The sequence below is a fragment of the Nesoenas mayeri genome (genome assembly GCF_963082525.1).
Source record: "Nesoenas mayeri genome assembly, chromosome: 9".
Taxonomy (NCBI): Eukaryota; Metazoa; Chordata; class Aves; order Columbiformes; family Columbidae; genus Nesoenas; species Nesoenas mayeri.
In genome coordinates this window covers 5,219,477-5,240,215 of record NC_137557.1, presented here as the reverse complement: position 1 = coordinate 5,240,215, position 20,739 = coordinate 5,219,477, and the positions used below count along the sequence as shown (strand labels likewise).

The 20,739-nt window shown below is 51.4% G+C and overlaps 1 protein-coding gene across 1 annotated transcript in view; it reads left to right on the top strand.

The window, feature by feature from the left end:
• The first annotated feature begins 7,499 nt into the window (after window positions 1–7,499).
• Window positions 7,500–20,739, top strand: part of DIS3L2 (DIS3 like 3'-5' exoribonuclease 2) — a 190,175-nt gene continuing 176,935 nt past the window's right edge. Inside the window, exons 1-2 of the mRNA XM_080350020.1 lie at window positions 7,500–7,613; window positions 10,027–10,746. Coding sequence (XP_080206146.1) covers window positions 10,047–10,746 — 700 coding nt within the window. The 5' untranslated portion in view covers window positions 7,500–7,613; window positions 10,027–10,046. The remainder of the gene's footprint in view (window positions 7,614–10,026; window positions 10,747–20,739) is intronic.

Below are 20,739 nucleotides of genomic sequence, written 5' to 3'. Positions count from 1 at the left end.
GCAGTGGAGCAGGTACAAGGTTGGAGCAGGTACAAGGATGGAGGAGATACAAGGATGGAGCAGGTACAAGGATGGAGGAGGTACAAGGATGGAGCAGGTACAAGGATGGAGGAGATACAAGGATGGAGCAGGTACAGGGATGGAGGAGGTACAAGGATGGAGGAGATACAAGGATGGAGCAGGTACAAGGATGGAGCAGGTACAAGGATGGAGGAGGTACAAAGATGGAGGAGGTACAAGGATGGAGCAGGTACAAGGATGGAGCAGGTACAAGGATGGAGGAGGTACAAGGATGGAGCAGGTACAAGGATGGAGGAGGTACAAGGATGGAGCAGGTACAAGGATGGAGGAGGTACAAGGATGGAGCAGGTACAAGGATGGAGCAGGTACAAGGATGGAGGAGCCACTTCCCCTCCAGCACAACAACCAACTAACAGTTTGCAGGAAGAAGACGTCCTGGTATTTGCCAAGAGAACACCACTGAGGGTTTGAAGTGCCACAACAGGAACTTTTTTACAATGTATTGGGTTTTTTACAGGTTTTACAGTGCCTCTCTAGAGATCTGGTGATAGCAGGCTCAGCGAGATGCTGTTTTGCGGGAGGGATTACAGTTTGGCTGCAGGGATGAATGAGCAGCCACTGGCGCATGTGGTGGCAGGGGACGGTCTGGTCCCACCGCTGTGGCAGGATGCAGCAGGCGATGTTCCTCCTGGGGATGCTTTGAAACAAGCTTTTCTGGGGAATAACCCTGTAGCCCCCAAGGACGGGAGCACCAGGAGCTGGGGGGCTCAGACGTGGCTGCCAATAACCCCAGAGCCCAGGCAGCCACCAGTCTCTTGTGGGGACAGGGTGGCCCCCCATGCCGGGGTGCGATGCTCCTGGGGTGCTGTGGCAGCACAGGTGCCTGCTTCACCTCTGGGTCCCCATGTCTGAAACACTGATGGAGCTTTCGGCCTGTTTGAACATCCCTGGTGTTTATTTTGGATGTTGCTGCTGAATGAGGCATTACAGGAAACACTACATGATTTTACATTTCCCCCATCTCCTTTGGGTCTGGGAGAGGGCTCTGGCCAACTGAGACAACATCCCCTCTTCCCAAATTGGGATCATGGTGAGGACAGTCCCCACAGAGCTGCACTGATGGGGCAGACAGGGATGGGGCTGTAGGTGCAGCAAGGGCATGGGGACCAAGAGGGCATCTCTGTCCCTTCCCGAGATTCCCAGGACTGTGGGGGTGAGGAGACAAGCGAAAACCCCAGGCAGAGGCTCCTGGCTCTTTGCTAGTGAAGTGCTGGTGTCCTGGCAGGAACTGTGTGTTTTCCCCTTGGGACTTGCTCTGGGGTTTCCCTGTTGGGATGTGCAATGTTGCCTGGGCTCCCCGGGATGCTCCACTCTCCTCCTCACTTTCTGGGTGTTTCTTTTCCCCGGGGCTGTGCTGGGATGGCCGTGCTCCAGGGCTGGTGGCTGCAAGAACACGACGTCTCAGGCTTTTGCTGAACATTGAGAAAATGAAGCAATTCCAACGCACGGATGAGTCCACGCCATGAGCCTCCCTCTATGTTGGTCCTCAGAGGATACAAATTGCATCGCGTCCAGCTGCCGGCAGCCTTGGCTCTGCAGCTAACGCAGAAGCAGGTTGGTGGAATTTTCCAAGCTAAATGCCACGATCATCTTTGTCCTCCTTTTCTCAGATGCGTCTCCCCCATAAATGGGTGTCTGGGAGCATTTCACCCACAGCCAGCAGGTCACAACATCACCCCAGGCTTGTCAGTTCTGGCGCTGAGCATCCCTTTGGGAAGAGGTACTGCCCAGAGAGGTGCTGGCCCGGAAAGGCTGAAGGATGAGTTATCATCATCATGTTTGTCCCTATGGAAGCTGTGTCTCATGCAGTTCCCGAGTAGGGATCCAGTGTGGACAGACTCCCAGCATGTACCCAAGGGGGACCCCATGGCAGTGCCGGAGCCGGATGCCACCGCCGCACCACGTCACCCCGCGCAGCCCCGGGGGATCTGTGCCCCAACGCGCTACGTGTGCACCGAGCCGGGTGAGCAGGTCCTCAGCAGCCCCGCGGCTCTGGCGGCGGCGCACACCCGCCTTGGCAGCAGCTTCTTCCACCTGGCTCAGCTGGCAAAAACCTGTCACCCTTGGAGATGCTGTCAGCAGCTCCCTGGTGGCCCCACCACCGGCCCAAACGCCTTCCAGCCCCTCTGAGCCGGCTTCCCAGGAACCCAGTGCCAAGCGGCGGGAAGTCCCTTTTGGCACAGGCTCTTTGGGACAAAACCTTTGGGCTTCCCAGGCCTTTCACTGGAGCATCCTGGATGTGGGAAACCCCAGGGGACCGCTGTGATGAAGGGAGACAAACCTGTGCTGGTCTCGGGGATGCTGGTGGTCAAGCCCTTGACCTCCCGCCAGGGCTGGGATCCTGCTGAAGCCAAATTTGGGCTTTCTGTCCTTCTTCTTTCTTTTTAGGAAAGGGTCTGATTGTCTCCCATGGGAGCACCTGTGCAGGCTGAGGAGCACAGGGTGGTCCTGGGCAGGGGGACAGTGAGGGCAGGGGCAGATTTGGGCATGACGGATGGCCGGACAGCCGTGCGGAGCAGATGACGGCTTGTCCACGCCTGGGAACAGCCGGGGCCGCTGCTCCTGCATTTGGGGAGCGCTGCGGGCTGCAGGGTGTCACGGCAGCCCCATGGGCAGCCCGTGTGGACGTGCAGGGCTCCACAGCCCTAACCTTTTGCTACCAGACAGAATAACAATGCCGTCTCGCTGGGGTGTAATGGCTGGTGTTTGCTTGAGATATAAAGGCACAGAGCTTTCACATGAGGTAATACTGATAAGTTACACTCTCACTCATGGCCCCGCCTGCCAGCCGGCACTGGGGCTGGCAGTGGCCCCCACTTGCCTTCGCTGAGCCGGGACGTGCCGCTGGCCCCTCGGTCCCGCGGTCTCCGCTGGAGCATCACCCCTGTTTGCCCTCGGTGTGGTGTCCCCAGCCAGCCCACAGCCCCACAGTGGCCTCTGCAGGGGCTGTTGAGACCCCAGCCCGCGTGTGTGGGGTGGGGTGGCAGCGATGGAGGCTGTGGGGTGAGTAACTAACCCCAGGACTGTGGAGCAGCGTGGTCTGTTAGTCCCTGACTGCCTCAAAGGCACCTTTTCCATCCTGCTGGGGGTATCAGGTGGAGATTGAACTCACCGCATGTCCCCTGTCCCATGCACCTTGTCCCCTGACCCCAGGTCTCGCTGCCCACAAGCTCAGTACCTTGTTTCTCCGAAAATAAGACAGGGTCTTATACAATTTTTGCTCCAAAAGATGCTTACTTTTTTACATGTATATCTGCCTGGACACTATTTAAATTGACTTTCAAAATGAACTGTAACTAGGGCTTATTTTTGGAGTAGGGCTTATATTTCGAGCATCCTCAAAAATCATGCTAGGGCTTATTTTCGAGGTAGGTTTTATTTTCAGGGAAATGGGGCAGGTGCAGGACAGCTACCTGCCTGGGTTTCCTGATGGGCCCATGGATCTGTGTCCCATCATGTGCTCCAGCACCCTGGGACCTCAGAGCTTTATCATCTGAAACCCCTTTGAGCACCTTTGGGACACTCAGTCCTGCCACTGGCCGGACAGGAGGGTGCAGGGAAAACAAGGGCCAGGATTTTAAAGAGATTTGGCTATCTATAAGCAGGGAGGAAGAGGCTTGAATGTATCCAGGAGACAAAGCCAGGAGACCCCAGCTAAATCGGGAGCAAAGCACTGACCCTGTGCTTTGACGTCCCACCCTGGCACCCCACCTCTTTCCTCCGCTGCCTCCTTCTCCTCTTTCTCGGCTGCCTGTCCTTCTGTGCTGGGGTCTGGTTCTCCCTTTGCTGGATAAACATATCCAAACCAGACCTTTCCCCTGGCCTGGGGGGAGCTGCAGGTGTTCCTCCAGGCGTCTGAGGGAGATGGGAACCCAACAGTCCTGATCTTGGGTGGCTTGTTTCCCAACCAGAGGTATGGAGGGCTCAGGAGAAGACTGGAGAAGCTGAAGGACGGGTGGGGCAAGACCACATGCGTTGTGACACAGCAGATGGGTATCTACTGTGGAGAGAGATGTTTTTTGGCATATTTATGGTAATAAATCTGTCTCCCTCCTCTCTGTCCCCCCCGAGCATGGCTTGTGTCCTCAGGTCAAGTGCCCAGAAGGCTCGCAGTGCCTGAGCGATGTCAAAGCAAATGAGACTCTGGCTGAACTCCGGGTGCTTCTGCCGCAATCGAGACATTTCCAAGAGTGCTCAGAGGCTCCAGAGCGAACCCTTGGCCCCGCTCTGCCTTCGAGCATATCCTTGTGCCCTGCGGATCTGTCCTCTGGACAACAGCAGAGAGAGCACCCCTCTGCCCCCCATGCCCCTGCCATGGCCTGCAACCCGAAATATTCAGCATCAAAGAGAGGTAATAGGTTGGCAGGGGCGATGTTTCCACCTGCAGTGCCGCTTTGTGCCGGGTGGGTTGCGAGAAGCAGACGGAGGCACCAGAGGAACCGATTTGCTCCATCCAGGGTTGCCCTCACCGAGTCATTTTGGGGCAGCTCCAGCCCCTTGGCCAGTCACTCCTGATTAACACTGATGTAAACGAGCACCGGGTGGGCCCTTAACTCCTCGCTGAAACCACAAGCAGAAGAGCCAAAGCCTTCGTAAGCGGGTGCTCCCAGCCAAGGAGCCACGCGGTGCTCTCGCCTCAGCCGAGGTGCCGCAACATGTTCCAGCCTCCAGCTTAGTTGGGGAGCAGCTACCAGTTACTGCCCGGGGGGAGATGGTGAGATAATCCTGCGCTGTGGGAAAGCAAGCCGGGACACCAGGCTGGGCTTGCTGCTACAGGACCCCAGGAAACTCGAGCACAGGGGAAAAATCTGCCCTTTTAGAAAGCCCAGGAGTCACCATGGAGGGTTGCAGGAGCAGCAGTGAGGCAACTGCTTCTTTCTGCTCTGCAGCCATGAGGATGGCATGGGTGGAAGGTGGTGCCAAAGGCGAGACTGAAGCAGTCCAGCCCTTCCCTGGGAGGGATTGTGTTTGGTGAGAACCCACACGAGGCTCCAGCTTGCTGCCGCATTTGCACGTGGCCTCTTTCAAAGGGTGTGAAGGAGGCGAACGCAGCTGGTCCCAGCCACACGGGGATCTGCTGCGTGTCTGCGGAGCACTGGGAGGGCGACACGTATTCTCTGCATCTCCTCTTTGTCTGGGGCAGAACAAAAGGAGACACAAACGCAGGCTCTGTCCCATGGACCAGACCAGATTTCCAGATCTCCAGCTGCTGGCAGGAGAGGAGGGATGAGAAATGCTCTGCCAGTCTGGTGGGGCTCGCGGCCCCGCGTGCAGCAGGGCCCCAGCTGGAAGCAGGAGGTGAGGATGGCAGAGCCGTCCAGCCGAGCAGCCATATCCCTCTCGTCACGCATGATATCACCGCAAAAACACAGGCCCCAGTGCCGGCAGCAGCACTAGCAAACCCCGAATCCCTCCAGCTCCCTCCTCCCATCTATCCTGTCCTGTGGAAGGAACAGACACGCTGAAGCTGCTGCAGCCAGTGGCACCACCTGGTGCAGGATGGAACCTGTCCAAGCTCTAGGTTCGGCTTCACCCTCATGGGGAGTGAAGAAGAGCAGAGACATGGCGTGACTTTAGTGGGTGGCACAGAGAGGAGCTGCTGGTACCACCTGGCTGGCACGGGGAGAGGGGCTGGGGGCTTCTGTGTCCCCATTGCACCATCTCCTGCCCTTGCAGGTGGGTGAGCTCCTTGCTCCTCAGTGCAGCAAGAGCAGCCTGGAGGGACAGTGTGGGCCAGCCCCGCACAGCTGGGGACATGACACGGCCGAGCCTGAGCAGAGCAGATGCCAACTGCCTCGCATTGGCAGTAGCTGGGTGAGCAGGACACAAGGGTGCATGTGCTCTCCCACTCAAAATGTGATCCCCCGTGGCCATCTCCAGTGGAAACGCTGTCCACCCTCCGTTTTTGGGGCTGGTGTGGAGCAGCTCCTGTGCGGCTGGAGGCTCTGCTCACTTGGAGGGGGCCTGCTCCCCTCCTCGCTGCCCGATGAGCAGCAGCTGCATGGCCAGTGTTCGCCTTCAGCAGCTCCATCTCAGAGGGGTCACCGTGGCTTCGTGGAGGCTCAGCAGTGCTGGATGGGAGTGCGGCTGCGGGGCTGGTTTGTGTCTTGGTGCGGCTGGTGACCATGGGTTGTGCTACACGCTGAGCAGACGCGACCTCGTGGGCTTTAGAGGTAACCAGGACTGTGGCACCGACCCGCAGGGTCAGGAACAAGCACCACGGGTCAGGCGTCTTCCCCATCCCAAGTGAAGGGGCAGCACAGCCAGCCTTCTCAGACCCACGTTGCTGCTGAACTGAGGGCTCCACACAGCCTTTCCCCACCAGAGCCCCACTTCCCCCACTCCTGGTGAGGCTGCTCTGGGCAGACAGCTCAAACAGGGCTGATTGAGGGTGCCGTGAGGCCAGTTTATTGCTCGCCAGTTCTTCTTCTGGCTGAAGTTCTTTGGCAAATGCAGCCCGAGTTTGCAGGGTGCCCAAAGCCCCTGCTCCCAGCCAGCCAGCCCCTGGGTCTGGCTCTGCTGTGAAGCCCCGTGGGAGCTCTGTGGGCACGGGAGGAGTGGGGAGCAACGTCCCAGCTCCTGACTCTGGTCTCGTGCTTTAACGTCACCCTCTGACGCAAAGGCTCTGACTTATCCTCGCGGGGATCAGGCCACTGCTGCTCAGCACCACAAGCTGGTCATTGCCCAGGTGGATGGGCTGGAGGGCCAGCAGGTTCCGTGGTGCCCAGCCCAGCGCTGGGCAGTGTGAGGGGCACAGGGACGGGGCCGGTGCCGCTGTCCCCTGCGGTGACGGTGACGCCATTTGGGTGTGAGGGACGCTTATCTGTGCTGCCTCTGGAGGGACAGAGCAAAGCTCTGAGGGCTTCCAATGGGCCAACACCAGTCTCAGCTCTTCATAATATCAAAATAGCTAAACTATATATATATATATATATATGTACACACACATATAATTATTTTCACCTATCTGGCTGGAAACTTTGGCTGAAGCAGGAGAGCTGGCAGGGAACTGGAAGAAGCCGTCACAGCGGGGACGGGTCTGCAAACCCCGGGGACCACGGTGACCTTGCAGGCTGGTGACAACCTGTGGGGACCTGCCGGGTGACAGCACCTCCCGCCTGCACCGCCCTGGCCCCGCGGGGAGCGGTCCCTGCTCGGCCCCGCAGGATTTGCCCCAGCCGGGCAGTCTGACCGGGGCACCGGCCACAGCCACTCTGCGGAGACCCCCGGGGCCCCCTGCCCACCCCCCGCCCGGCAGTGCCCCCCTCGCAGGGCCCACGCCGAGGCCGGTGCCCAGGCCCAGTGCCGCACAAGCGGACCCGGAGTGTGTCACTGGGGCCGCCCGGGTGTCCCCCCGCCCGGGGTGCGAGAGGCCGGCGCTGCGCTGTCAGGGCGGGGAGCGAGCGCTTCGCGCGTGAGGCCTTCTGAGCCCTGCCGCGGCCCGTAGGCCGCCCCTGACCCGGAAGCGGACGGCGGGGGCGTTGGGACATTTAAACGGCGCGGCCGGCGCGGCGGGGGGAGCGGCGCGGCCGGTGAGTGCGGGGCCCGGGGTCCCTTCGGCGGGACCGGCACCGGGGTCCGGGCAGGGAGCGGCCCGGCGGCGCTCAGGCCTTGTCAGCCCCGCGTTGGAGCTGCAGCGCGGGCCCGGGCCCGGCGGTTTGCGGGCTGGTGGGGCGGGCGCCGCCGGCTGCTGTCCCGGGCCCCGCGGCGGGGCGGCCACAGCCCGGGGGGCGGCGGGAGCGGTGCGGGTGGTGCCCGGCGGGCGAGGGGCTGGTCCCGCGGGTGCGGCCCCGCAGCCCCGTCCCGGCCGCGCTGCCGGTGCTGCGGGCGGTTGTGTCGCTGGGACAGCCCGGGGTCAGGCGGGCGGGGGAGCCCGGAGCCGCTCCTCCCGACCGGCCGGGGGAGCATAAGCGGGGCGGTGCTCATGTCGAGCCTCGCTGAGCGAGCGTCCCCCCCCGGCGCTGCCGTCCATCCGTCCGCCCGTTCCCGCTGTCCCGGCTGTGCCCCCGGCCCCTGCCCGCCGGCTCTTGGGGCGCGTTGCCGTTCCGGGCTGCCCATGGGAAATGAAGCTGTAACGTGTGGGGGCTTGTAATTCCATCTCCCCCTCTCCCCCCTCTTATTTTTTTTGTCTATGCTCCAATTCCAAACAATTAACGTAATTAAAGTTGCAGAAATTACAGCGGAGGCGAGGTGCAAATGTTTATTCTTGTAAATAAAGATGGCAAGCTCCTGTATCCCGGAACCGGTGTTTGGAGAGTAGTCTCGCTGGCTTTTATGAATGTTATCGACTTCTGTTGGCAACGGCAGAAGGTGACGTTAAAAGCAAGCTCGCTGCAGACCTACCCGCGTGAGGGTTTTGTAATAGCGCTGTAGCAGGTCAGTCTATTAGAAAAGTTTAGCTATTGGCCAGCGCCGATGGAAAATCTTAGGAACAAGAATCACAAACCACACAAAGAATTTTTCCTATGTATTCAGGGATTTTTAATTTTTTTGCTTTGTGTTGCGAAGCCTGTTCACATCCGTGCTCAATTACTTAGGTAAATCTCACCGCAGCATGTGTTGTTTCTCCGAAAGGGCCAGAGCAGGGACTGTGGGGAGGAGCTGGTGCTGCGGTTCTTGGTCCGTGTCGATTGATGCTCTGTTCCCAGGCAGCGTGTGCACGGAGGAGGCTGCCTGGGTGCTGGTCTGTGCAGCTGCAGCAGACGGGAGAAGAGGGCCGGGTTGGATTGAAGCAAAATTCCAAGCACGTTAGGACTGAAGAAGGAAATATAAATTTCTCATCTGCTGGACTCTGTATTCTGCCCTGCCAACACCCCTGTGCTTACAGAAGTGAAGAGAGAGAGGTTTAATGGACAATATCCTATATTTTAGAGTCCAGTGCCCGTCAGTTCTGACATAGAAGAGATGATGGTGAGCCCTGAAGTTCTCAATGTACCAAAGTTTGACTTCCAACATGCCTTGAAAGAAAAAGATGAGGTGTTTTAATGAAAACCTACACAAGACAACAGTTGCACTGGGCTCCACTATCAATATATTTTTATTTTGCTTTTTGATGTTAGTTACAGCAAAAGGCATTGCTATATCCTGTCCATACCTGTAATTTACCTTAATAGTAGCTGAGGATAATTTCCTATGTTGTTTCACTCCCAAAACTTAAAAGCTAGAGCAGATTAAACAGGATTGGAAGATGCTCGATCTACTTAAGCTCCACACTTGTGTGGCAAAGGTGGAGGTATAAAAACCATCTACAGAAACTGGTGCTGGATGTGGCAGCAGCCAGTGTGTCTCAATCACTAAGAATTATGAGGTCTTGCAAGATGTTTAGCTGTGCTAGGGAATTTATTGTATGTCAGTTGCACCAAGAGTGAGTTTATGGCTAGAAAGATGTACTGAAATGATTGGTCTTGGTATTTGAAGCAAATGTTCTATATAATCTAGAATCATCAGTCGCTGTTGGGGGGTGTAGCAGGCGGTGTATGCTTTTCACTGCAACGCTGAAGCCCTTTGGTAAGGATGAAGTGATTTTTGAAGACTCCAGCTTGGACATTACAAGATTTTACCTCTGATTACTGCTAAACTGATGCAGCTGATACAGTCTGTGAATCACTGCCTTAATTTACTCGGCTTTTTCAAAGGCATGGGGGAGTGGATTAAAGGAATCCCTTATATTTGGGGCATCTGCATCAGGACAAGAATCCTTGTTGTGTGTGGCGTATGGGCAGGTATGGCTTATGGGCCATGGTCACTGATGGGGACTCGGTGTGGGACAGATGTTGAGCACATGGTGAAACCCCTTCCTCCGTCTGAGCCCAGAATGTCTGTAAAGGTCAATACATTCTCATTTAGTACATTTTTCTGTCTTTTGGCATAATCAATTATTTGACACTTTGTTCCAAGAAAATAACCCTTTTTTTCCCCCCTGTGTCTATTTATAACTCTTTGAAGTCTGGCCCTTTTACTGCCCTATGGATCAACCGGGGTATGCGAGAAGTTCTCCTTCTGCCCAAGGTGCCAGAGAGGGGGTGAGCAAGGCCGCCGCTCCCCAGAAGAACGCGTACGCCAGGCTTGTGCAGAAGCACCACAGCAGCCGGTTCCGCTCCTATTTGAACCACATTGCGCAGAAGATGCAGCTGGACGAGAGCGCGTCCAACGAGCCCAGCTCGGATCTGGACTCGCCCTTGAGGAGAGGCCTGGGGAAGGACAACCCAGCCAGGAATGGGTTGAACGTGCATGGTTACTCACCGGTCAGAACATCTCATCTAGAACAGCCCATGCCCGGAGGATTTGAGAACGATAAACCTCAAACCGCTCTGAACAGATATCCTCATAAAAAAAATGCAGTTGTTAGCCCAGAAGGAGACTTGGAGGTGGAGGAAGACGACTATGTGCATCAGCATGGAGCTGCAGCTGACTTGATAAGTATGAGCGACGCCCTGGGTGGGAGAGTGTCGAACAGCCTGAGGCATCGTGCGGCTCTGCAGAAGTCCTCCGGTTCTGATGAAAAGGAAGAGGAGGACACATGGAGGAGGAAACACAAGAAACGAGGCAGGTGTCCTGCCAATACAGATACAGCAGCTGGACACTTGTTGCCTGAGCAGTTTAGTGAGGATGTGCCGGCAATAAATTCCAGGAGGAACAGTCACTTGTCTCCAGGTCAAGTCCAAGGTGAGTTTGTGCTCGTGAACTGTTTGGTCCATTTGCTACAATGACTGTGGGATTGAATGGGATGTTTTAGTCATGAGTGAGTTAACACGAGCCAGTTCTACTCTGTCCAAGTTAATCAGCCCTTAGTTACCTGTGGGTGGCTTTGTCCTGGTTTACAAGTAAGCCGTCGGCATGTGCGAATGGCTTTGTGTGGAGCCAGCTCAGTGCTGGCAGGACCTAATCCCCTGGCCTGGGCTCTGTGAATGTGGCTGTGCTGCTTCCAGGATCAGCTCAAGACCAGGAGAGCCCAATTTCTGTGTTGTAGAGTCCAAATTAAGAAGACTGCTGACTCAGAGCAGAGTCACACTTTCCTCTGCGCTGCCTCTTTGTATCTGGAGTGCTGGTTTGCCTTTGTGGAGGGTCCAAGTCCATCTGTGCTCAGGAGCTAAGGTGCCTATATAATATCTAATTCCTCATACAGATTGTTGACTCCGGTAAATCTTGCCACTAGGAACAAAGAGACCACATCTTACAGTAATGAAGTGAATGTGTCTCTTAAATGTGATGTTCAAGGCAAAAAGCCCACTTATGGAGATTAATTAAATCCTTTATTAGAACAAACAAACCAAAATCAAACCCCCAAGCCACAGCATCAACAAGTAACTAAAGCCAATTTAAATTGGATCTCTCAGTGCAATGGGTTAAATCTTTCTCTGAATGTTGTTAATGGTGAAATACTTGTATAGCCTGATCTTATGAGCTGCTACTGAAGGAACTCCTAAATGTCACAGCATTAAATTCTCTGTAACAAGTGGAAAAGAGATCAATTTCTTAGATGGGTAAGATGGGCCTGAGGCCTATCACAGCTCTTGGATTGGAAATCAAGTAAACCTTTAACTAAATCAATCTTACAAGACTATGCCCTGTCACTCAAGAGTGGCACGTAATGTGCTTTTTACAGGGTTTGTGGCATTTTTGAGGCTGTGACAGTAGATTATGTGCTATAGTTGGTAAACTTTCACGAGTTCCTGCAAGACAGATCATAGTCAGAGATTTAACACAAGTAAGTTATGCTGTAATTTGTTGATGAGCTTGATTTTTGGGAGGGTTTTTTTGGCATGCTTTGCTGTACCACTGTTAAATAGACTTTGCTACCTTTCCCCTGTCAGCTTTTGGAGAGGAGGGAAGAGCAGCTAACAGAGGTGGATAGTCTGCAAGGCTTACAGTTTGTAGGCATGAAAACGAGAGGTACCTACATGGCTTTTAATCTAAAATAGAAATACCCTGGCTTTCAAATGCAAGCACCTGCAGTTCCCTCCTGCTGTAGCTGGGAATAGGGTTGCACAACCACTTTGAAAACTCGTTGTTTGTTTAGTGTAAAGACCTAGAGCAGAAAATGTTGACCCTCATGTTTGACCGCCCAGGTGGAAAACTCACACTGTGTGGAAGGTTATTGGAAAATTATTTGTTAAAAGTGACACCCTTCCTCTTCTTCCCCCCCTACACTCCTGTGCAGCTGAGACTGGTTACTCTGCAGAACAATTGCAGGGACATGAAAACAGTTTATTGGGGATGAAAGAAATAGGAAAAAAAATATATGTCATTTGATTCAGAGAAATGTCCTTTCTGCTGTTCGGTTTTAGTATATTTTAGTGCTCCTGTTCGAGTGAACTGAAGGCTTTACAGTATGCAAGCTTAGGTATAAGAACTCACACAGCACAGTCCCAGATTAATATTTGCTGACTTCAAAGGTTGTCTTTCTCCCTTGATGCTGATATAAGTCATATTACTTTGCACAGGCAGGTGTCTGGTTTGATCAGTTTAAATCAAGGCTTGTGAAACTGTGATGGCAAGAATCACTTCTGTCATAGCGGTGAGGCATATAATCTTTTCAGCAGTGACATTTCCTCACAAATTAACTCCGTTCAGGCTGTTGTAGGCTTTCCAAAAGGCTCTTTGAGCTAATCTCAAAGCCAAGCATCTCTTTATATCGCTGCTTTTCATTGTCCTCTTCTTAACAGCTCTGCAGCTCAGGCTTTAACCATGGTCAGGTTTGCAGCCATCCTAAAACTGAACGTGCTAAAGTTGAAGGCGAACGTGGATGGCTGAGAAACGCCTTTGAGTGCTCTGGGTGGGCTGTGGGCTGCGAGGGGCCGAGAGGCTTGGAAGACAGAAGTAATTTCCTAGCAGATAATGAGGAGACTGGCCCTGGTGGTCTCTGCTGGTGTTCCATATAGTAACTGCCTTTAGTGACTATTGGAAAGTTTGCAGTTGAGAGAGCTGAGTGTGAACAAAACTCCATTGTCCCTCATCTGAAACACGTGGCACAGCCGTGAAACTGCGCATTGGATTCCCTGTGCAGCATCAGCACGCTGAGATTTGGGAGGATATAGGTACGTTTTGCAGATTGTTGTTCCTTTCTGTGCAGCTATAACCTCCGTGAAGAGAATTGCCATAGAGCCTGCCCTTCTGAAGTTTCTTCTCAAACAAGCCCCAATAAGACAGAAAATAATCCTAAAATGCCAATTTAAATTATGATGCTTATAGTTTTTCATCTAATACGATTTCCCTGCTGGTACTTTCCCCTAAATCTCCAATCCTCTAGGTTCTCTGGGTGTTAGAATTCAGTTAAACTTCCTTAACAGAAAGTCTTTTCTGAAGTCCCCTGGGTTGTTTTCTGGTTTCGATCAAAGTCTCTAAGGGTTTTCCCACTTCAATACAGAGTTAGTCATCGAAATCTCTTTTCAGACTGACTGATGTTTCTGTTGTAAAAGAGCTTAAAACCCCTTTTTCCTTGAGGACAGAAGTACCGACTCCTTCTGTGGCATCTGTCTGTCACATGCTAGTAGTTAGGATTTGCATGGCTGCTAAGTGGAACTTCATCTGAAATGTCTGTGGTGCGTTGCTTTATCAGTAAGTAGTTTAGACCAAGCGATGTGTTTTATTTGGAGCAGTGGTGTTCTGGTTGCTTTCTGAGTACGTGCGCTTCTCAGCCTGGTTTTGGGGGAACGTTGCTGTTTGATAGCACAGTCCTGAGCCTGCTGGAAAGCCTAAAAACCAGACATCTGCAGAAGAGAACTGTCCTCCAAACATGGGGCGCAGCATGGTCTTTGGGAGCACCACCTCCTGGCCACACTCGGTTTCAGAGGATCTCAGGAGCTGGGACTGAGGTGGCTTTGATGCTGAAAATTTGGGTGGAGCAGGATGCTTGTGAAGGCGGGTTGCTATTGAAATAGGCTCAGGTTTTGCAGGGCTGGATATACAGTCTCAGTCTGTATCTGCAGACATCCTCCTTGGGAAGAACACACCACCAGCTTTGCTCGGTAGCCTCCTAAGGCTCCTCTTTGTGGGTTCATGGTGTGACTGAGGTATCTTGCCCGGCTGTCAGGGTCAGCGTGCCCCCTGAGTAGAGACAGATAATTCCTGGGTAACAACTCTGAAACAGTATATAGGATTTCCACGGCTCTTCCTTATTTATCATCTGACACGTTTATTTGCCCAGCCGGTGGTGCTTAACCCACTTGGGCAGCTTCCACGGAGGAGCGTCGCTGGCAAGCAGGCGGGTGTTCAGCATCAGAGCTTTAAACACAATCGTTGCTGTTGGATGGTGGTGTTGTGTTTGTGGCTGCAAGCCTGACATTGGAAAGGCTCAGGGTAGGTAAAGGCGATGTCCTGGAATAGCTTTCCTGTGTGCTTGATGGGCACAGCTGATTAAGAAATACCAGGATGAAAAGATGACAAAATGTTGGGGGTTTTGTCTTTCCATTGTACGCTGCAGTAAATTTTGTATTTGCCTTTGTTTCTCTGGGGGAACTTTGGAGGAAGAGCCAGAGCTTCTGATTTTCTTGTAAAGCAAATTTAAGATTATGCTGCTTTTTAGTGATGAGCCTTCCAGTTCTTGCGTGGTGGAATTCAGTACTTTAAAGTGCTGTTATCTCCCTATCTGGCACCAGTAAATGTGAGCCAGCGATCTAGTGAAGGCTGCAGCTCAATAAATGAAGAATGCTGGTTGCTGTGGAAATCTTTAAATCGTAGCTAGTCTTGCCAGATCCAATGTAACGTTCCTTAGATGCCGTTAATCATAGTAATAAGGTATGGGAGAGGAGGGAAAACTGGATTTACTGTATAGCCCCATCTGAGAAACACATGAAAAACAGAATTCTCCTTTCTCTAATGGTTTAGCAATGTCATCGCAAACATAAATTTCTCTTGTTTTTGTTAGAGAAAAATGTTGCATTCCTGAATCTTGCGCAACCGATGTTTTTTGGCTAACATCGGCTATAGTATGTGAGTTAATATCTGATGTATCCTCTCTTGGGGAGATGAGATCCTGCCCTTGCAGGGACTGTGGGTTTTGTATGTGACCTAATAAGTGTCTTCCCTGCCCGGTGCCAGATCCCTGAACACGCCGCGGTGCAGCGGGACCGAGTTCCAAAGCAGGAGCCCTCGCACTTGGCAGCAAAGCTTTTATCTCCATGAAGCAGCTTCCTTCATGTGCTGGTGCTCGTGTAAACACGTTCATCAGTGGAAACACTTGTTGCTGTTAACCTGCTATTTTTGGTTTTTAATTAGATTTTTTAACTTCTTTTTGGCTCCCATCTCTGAAGTTAGGCCCCCAATCTGTAGCTCAGGTAACTATGCTTGTCAATGTGGTGTTGTTCCCAGGAAAATAATAGGCTTCTAGAAGAATGGAATTAATTTTTTAATGAGTTTTAAAGATTTTCTTTAACGTGACACGTCATCAAATTATGCAACAGAAGGTCCCATTGAGCTCCCTTAGTGTCAGTTTCTTATGGGATTAGGAGTTTGGTGATAAAGGTGTGTGGATGCTTGTGTATTAGCATAATAAATTCACAGCGCATGTGTAATGGTTTAAAAGCTGTTTAGCTGAGCTAATTAAATGCAGCAATAAATTGAGAATTGTTACCAACAGGTGTGTCTGGTTCCCGCAGTGTCATACCCTGACTCTGTGCTATTTAATACTTTTGTCAATAATCAGAAAGAAAATGTAAGAGTAGGACTGAAGGCATTTTGGGCTGACTTGGAGACCACAGGGAGTATTGGATAATGGGGGCAGTTACTGGAAGCCGTCTGGATCACTTGGTGGATTGGGAGCAGGCAAGACAAAATCCATTTATTGGGCCAGCGCAGATCCATGCTGGCGGTGCGAGGAACCCAGTGTGGGAAGCAACAGCTTGGAAGAAAAGTTTTGAGCTTTTGATGGATTAATCAGCTGAACATCCCCCTCCTGTGAAATGCAGCCAAAAGTGTAATGTATGAGCATGGGAACTGGAAGATGGAGCATGGACCGCGTGTGTCTGGCACGGCAGCGGCTTCTGCAGCCCCGTATCCTGCGGTGATGCCCTCTGTTCGGGGCGGAGTGATGAATTGATGAATACTCAGAGGACAGCCACAAGGAAGATTAAAACGCTGGGATCGTGAGCGAATGATTTGAGGAACCCTGCTTTACTTATCAAAGAGACGCTTGGGGGAAGGGAGCTTTCAGTAAATTGCCTACATGGGGAACAGATGTTCAATAATAGGCTACTCAGCTGAGCAGATTATGATATAACGTGTTTGAGGCTAAACAAATCCAGGCTTGAAATACAGCACGATTCAGTGGTGAGGGTAAATGACCATTGGAACAGTTTTACCAAGGCTTGTGGTATGTAGGCTGTTACTGGCACATTTAAAAGCCCCAATAACAAATTCTACCCCCAAAAGATGCTGTGATTTGTATGGGAATTAATATAAAAAAGCCGTCTGAGCTCTGTTGTGGGTGAGGTCAGCCAGCCCGCGCACCCCAGGCAGCTCCATCCCGTTGTTCACATAATCTCTGAGGTGTCTCCTTTGCCTTGGGTACCTGGGTGGGTAGGACAGATGTGTTGCAGCTGGTCCCAGTGGCTGATGGTGGTTCCTCTCCAGGCCATACCTGCCACAAGGCTTTCACCACTGCCCTGCTCTCCAGCCTATGCTTCTGCATCTCCTCTCCATGTCCTGGTGTCCATCTCCTGCCCTCCCACCCCAAACCCCTGCTAGGAAGCTCCATGAAGTGCCGTGGGCTGCATGTCCCTCACTCCCTCTTGTGTGGAAATCTGAGCGACAGAAGAGTTGAAACTTGGCTGGGGCAGGATGGAAACCAAAATGTTGGGATCTCTTGCGTAAAATAATGTCTTCTGCGACAAAAATTGAAGTTTCCAGGGTGCTGAAGGAAAATGTCAACACCAGCAGCTGCAGCCCACAGATGCACGGGGCAGGTCACACCTTGGAGAATTCTTCAGGCTCTCTACAGATAGAAGCCTTGCAGCAATAATGCGGTTTCGTTCACTTTATGCTTTTAGGTGTTTTCCCCCCATAGTACTAAGAGTCGTGAATGACATACATACTACACTGAGTGAGCAGTACAGGGAGCAGTTCATCAGCAAATTGTCTTGTTCTGCAGCACATTCGGTAACCTCAGAATATGTATGAATCTGAAAGCAATTCTTTCGTTTCTTCCGTTGTTAATGTCTTCTGGTATGTTTGCACGTGCTGTCAGGTATTTTGCCTTACAAAGCCTCTCGGCTTCCTCTGATCTTCAAGCAACTTGCTTCCCTCAAACAAGCCCAGAGAAATCAAAAGGAGAACTTCTGCAATATTGCGCTTTTAAGGTGTTTTTTTTTCGAAAAAGCCTTTTCGCAGCGTGGTTGCTGGATAAAACCAAGAGCAAAAGGTATTGTGGGGGGTGGAAGGACGAGGGGGCAGCGTGGAGCGGTGCAGTCACCAGGCGGAGCAGGTAGTGAGGAGGTCAGGAGCAGGGTGGAGCAGGTTCACAGAGAGTCCTGAAAACCAGAAGAGCTGTCTCCCCTCCCTGACAACGCTGCTGCGCTGCTGCACGCAGCTGGAGCACCGTAACTATTTTGATAAACTTTTAGTCTATTGCTACTAAATGAGTTTCGTCACCAACCCTTCGTGCAGAGCCTGGAATGGTATCTTTGGCTCTTACACTCCTGTAGTGTTCCTACAACACAAACCCTGCTGAGGAGTTGAATAAAACTGCAATTACTGTGAGTTACTGCAGTCAAAATCCTGTGAGCATCAGGATGCTTGGAAGTGTTTTGGAAGAGGAATCATGGTGTCGTGGGCACATGATCTTGGTTATCGAGAGCAGTTCCCACAGCATTGTTTTCCCCAGCAGAAAGAATCCATTGTCTGTTTTCCTTCATTTCAGTTTTTCAAAGCATAGGCCCTTTTAGAAAGCCGAAGTGAGCAGGAGCATTTTCATTTTGCCTAGTTCATACTGAAATCCAGGGGCACGCAGCACATGGGTCTGGAAAGGAGCATCTCTCTCTGCTCCTGACTCTCCTGAGTAGCCATGAACGTGGCACTTCACCTTTTTGCTCCCTCCATCCCCAAATAGGAATGCTTCTTCCTCAACATCTCGTTGTGAGAATGCTGGATGTCTGAGTCTTTTCCAACCAGCTACAGTGGTGTGGTCACCTCATGGCCCCGTGAACTCACAAACCACGACAACCTGTATTCCCCATCCAGGAGTCACCAGCTGGGGGCCAGGCTGCCTTTCTGCAGCCAGCTTGTCCTCCATGCAGCAATAACCCCCTTTGTGCCTTTTATTTGTGGACATTCAGGTCTTCTGTGCAGATTTTGGCAGACTTTCTGCCGAAAACATTTAGAGAATCGCCTTCTTCAAAGAGGCAGGACCAGAGAGCTCTCCAGATTTGTTCCCGGGTGCACAGATGTCTCGCAGCCCCACTGTGTCCTCGTTTATGGATGCATAGACAAGCTGCTGGCTGGCACAGGCAGAGGAGCCGCGTCGCATTGTGCAGAGTTGCTGGTAACCAGTTGGGCTGCTGCTGGAGGAACTGGTCTCTTTGAATCACTATTAAACCCACATTTAGGAGCTGCGCAGACAGGGCTTCACTTTAAGCACCGTCTTCTCACCTTATTTTGATTTGTCTTGACGGTGGAAAGTTACAGTTTGTGCCGTGTCTGGGCTCTGGTGGCCCATGGAAAAGGGTCAATTAGTGGAGACTGGTGGGCACGGGAGCTCGATCTGGCAGCTGGATTTCAATACATTATCCACTCAGTTCAGGATGTTTGCATAGAATTTACATTTTGGCTGAGCCCGTGCATGTAAATGTAGGTCTGCATTGTTTCTCTTCTTTGAATGACTGTTTAATTAACTTTAAGCTTAATTATGCAATCTGCCATCTGCCAAAATCCCTACAGTGCAGTTGTATCACTGTCCTATTCCACTTCTGACAAGATGTTCCCTTTCCCAGAAGTTTCCTCTACTTTTCAGTTGTTGAGATAATTTCAAATCATTCACATCCTGGGTTATTTTTGAGGAGGAATCACAGCACCATTGCAGGAACTGCCTCTGTGGTTGGACTTGGACCGAGCACAGGACCGGGCTGCAGAACCTCCAGTTTAGGATTTTTTGAGTTTAAACTTAATCAGAGATGGAGCATCTCATTTTGTTATTTGCTCATGAGAAGGAAAACGTGCTCTCAGACCTTCTCTTAGACTCCAGATTGAGCATCTGAAATATTGCCTCCCAGGTTTATCTCCTGAGAGCCTCTTTGCTACAGTGAAACCTCACTGAACTGATAACGTATCTCAAAGTCTTGCCTTTCCACTCCTACATCTCTAATGAATTCCTTCCCGTGACATCCTCATTTCTCTCTATTGCTTTGTCTTTAATCTCGAGCCATCTCTATTATTTAACCATTTTGCTTCAAGATACTGTGAGATGCATGGAGGTTGTTCTGTTCCAAGGCTATCGGAGAGCTCTGAACTCCTTTAATCCACGTTGAGAGCCGTGTTGAGGTGCGGCTGTTCCAAGCACGGGCTGGAGCGGAGCTGAGGATGGGATTTGGTCCTATTTGTGTTATTTAGGCTATATCACAAGAGTTTTGCTTGAGATATCTTCCAAGGAGTGTCTTTTTTCTTCCTGATACAAAATTCTTTCCCCGAGCAGCTATACCGACCTCTGTCTTTATGTATTTCCTTTTAAAAGAAAATAGAAGAAAAAAGTCCTTGGCTGTTACCATTAGTGGGACATTTAATCTTGTAAATCCGCAAAGTATTTTGTGGAACATAAATAACTAGTTACTTCTGGCCTGTCCATGGACAGTGTTTTTTGTTGACATAACTTGCATTTGAGATCACTTCGATGGTGTTTGTTGGTTTTGCCTGTTGTTTTTGCCCATGTGTGGTAATTTGATGCCGGATACTGTAGTAGTCATTTAAGCGCCTGCAGTTTCTGCGTTAGTCACTTATATAATATGGCATATACTGGAGGTCACTGGCGAGCTGGAAATCAAAAACAATCTAATAAACGTGTTTTGGCTTTTAAAATTTGAGAGGAAATTACTTGAGAGGCTTCTTTGAGAAGCAGAAAATATCAAATAGTGCTTAAATTGCCTGTTTAAGCATATGAAAGGGAAGGACATGGGGAACTCAGCAAAACTGCCTTGATGTTAACGCGGTTTGTACTGGCAAAGTGCGCTTTTGCTTGTAGAGTTTATGTGGCTGTGGAGAATGAAACGAATAGTTGCCTGGTACAAGAGTATCTGCACTAGGTTTGTGTCCATCCGGAGTTACCAGCCAAAACCGCGTCCCCCAGCTCATCAAAGCAGCAGAGTTGGATTCACAGAAGTACCTGGGATGGGTTGTTCAGGGACTATGTAGGTTTGGGGATTTTTTGGGTGCTAGACATCTTTGCAAAACAGTTGGCTAAACTCTTGTATTGAGACTATCAATATACCCTGTTACAAATCGGCATCCACAGCAGCTCATAAAGCTGCAGGTAGAACTTCTTGGTAGGGCGGTGGGGAGTATTTGTTTGCTAAAAGACCAGAGCTGATGGTTTCTAACATTTGCTTTGCCAACTCTGCAGGAGTCAAGGGCCAGCCTGAAACTGTAGATCTGCGAGGTGATGCCTTGGGCTGCCAGATGGTTGGACTCTAATGCCTTGGGTCTCTAGCAAGGATGAGCAGGAACATGCTGTATTTA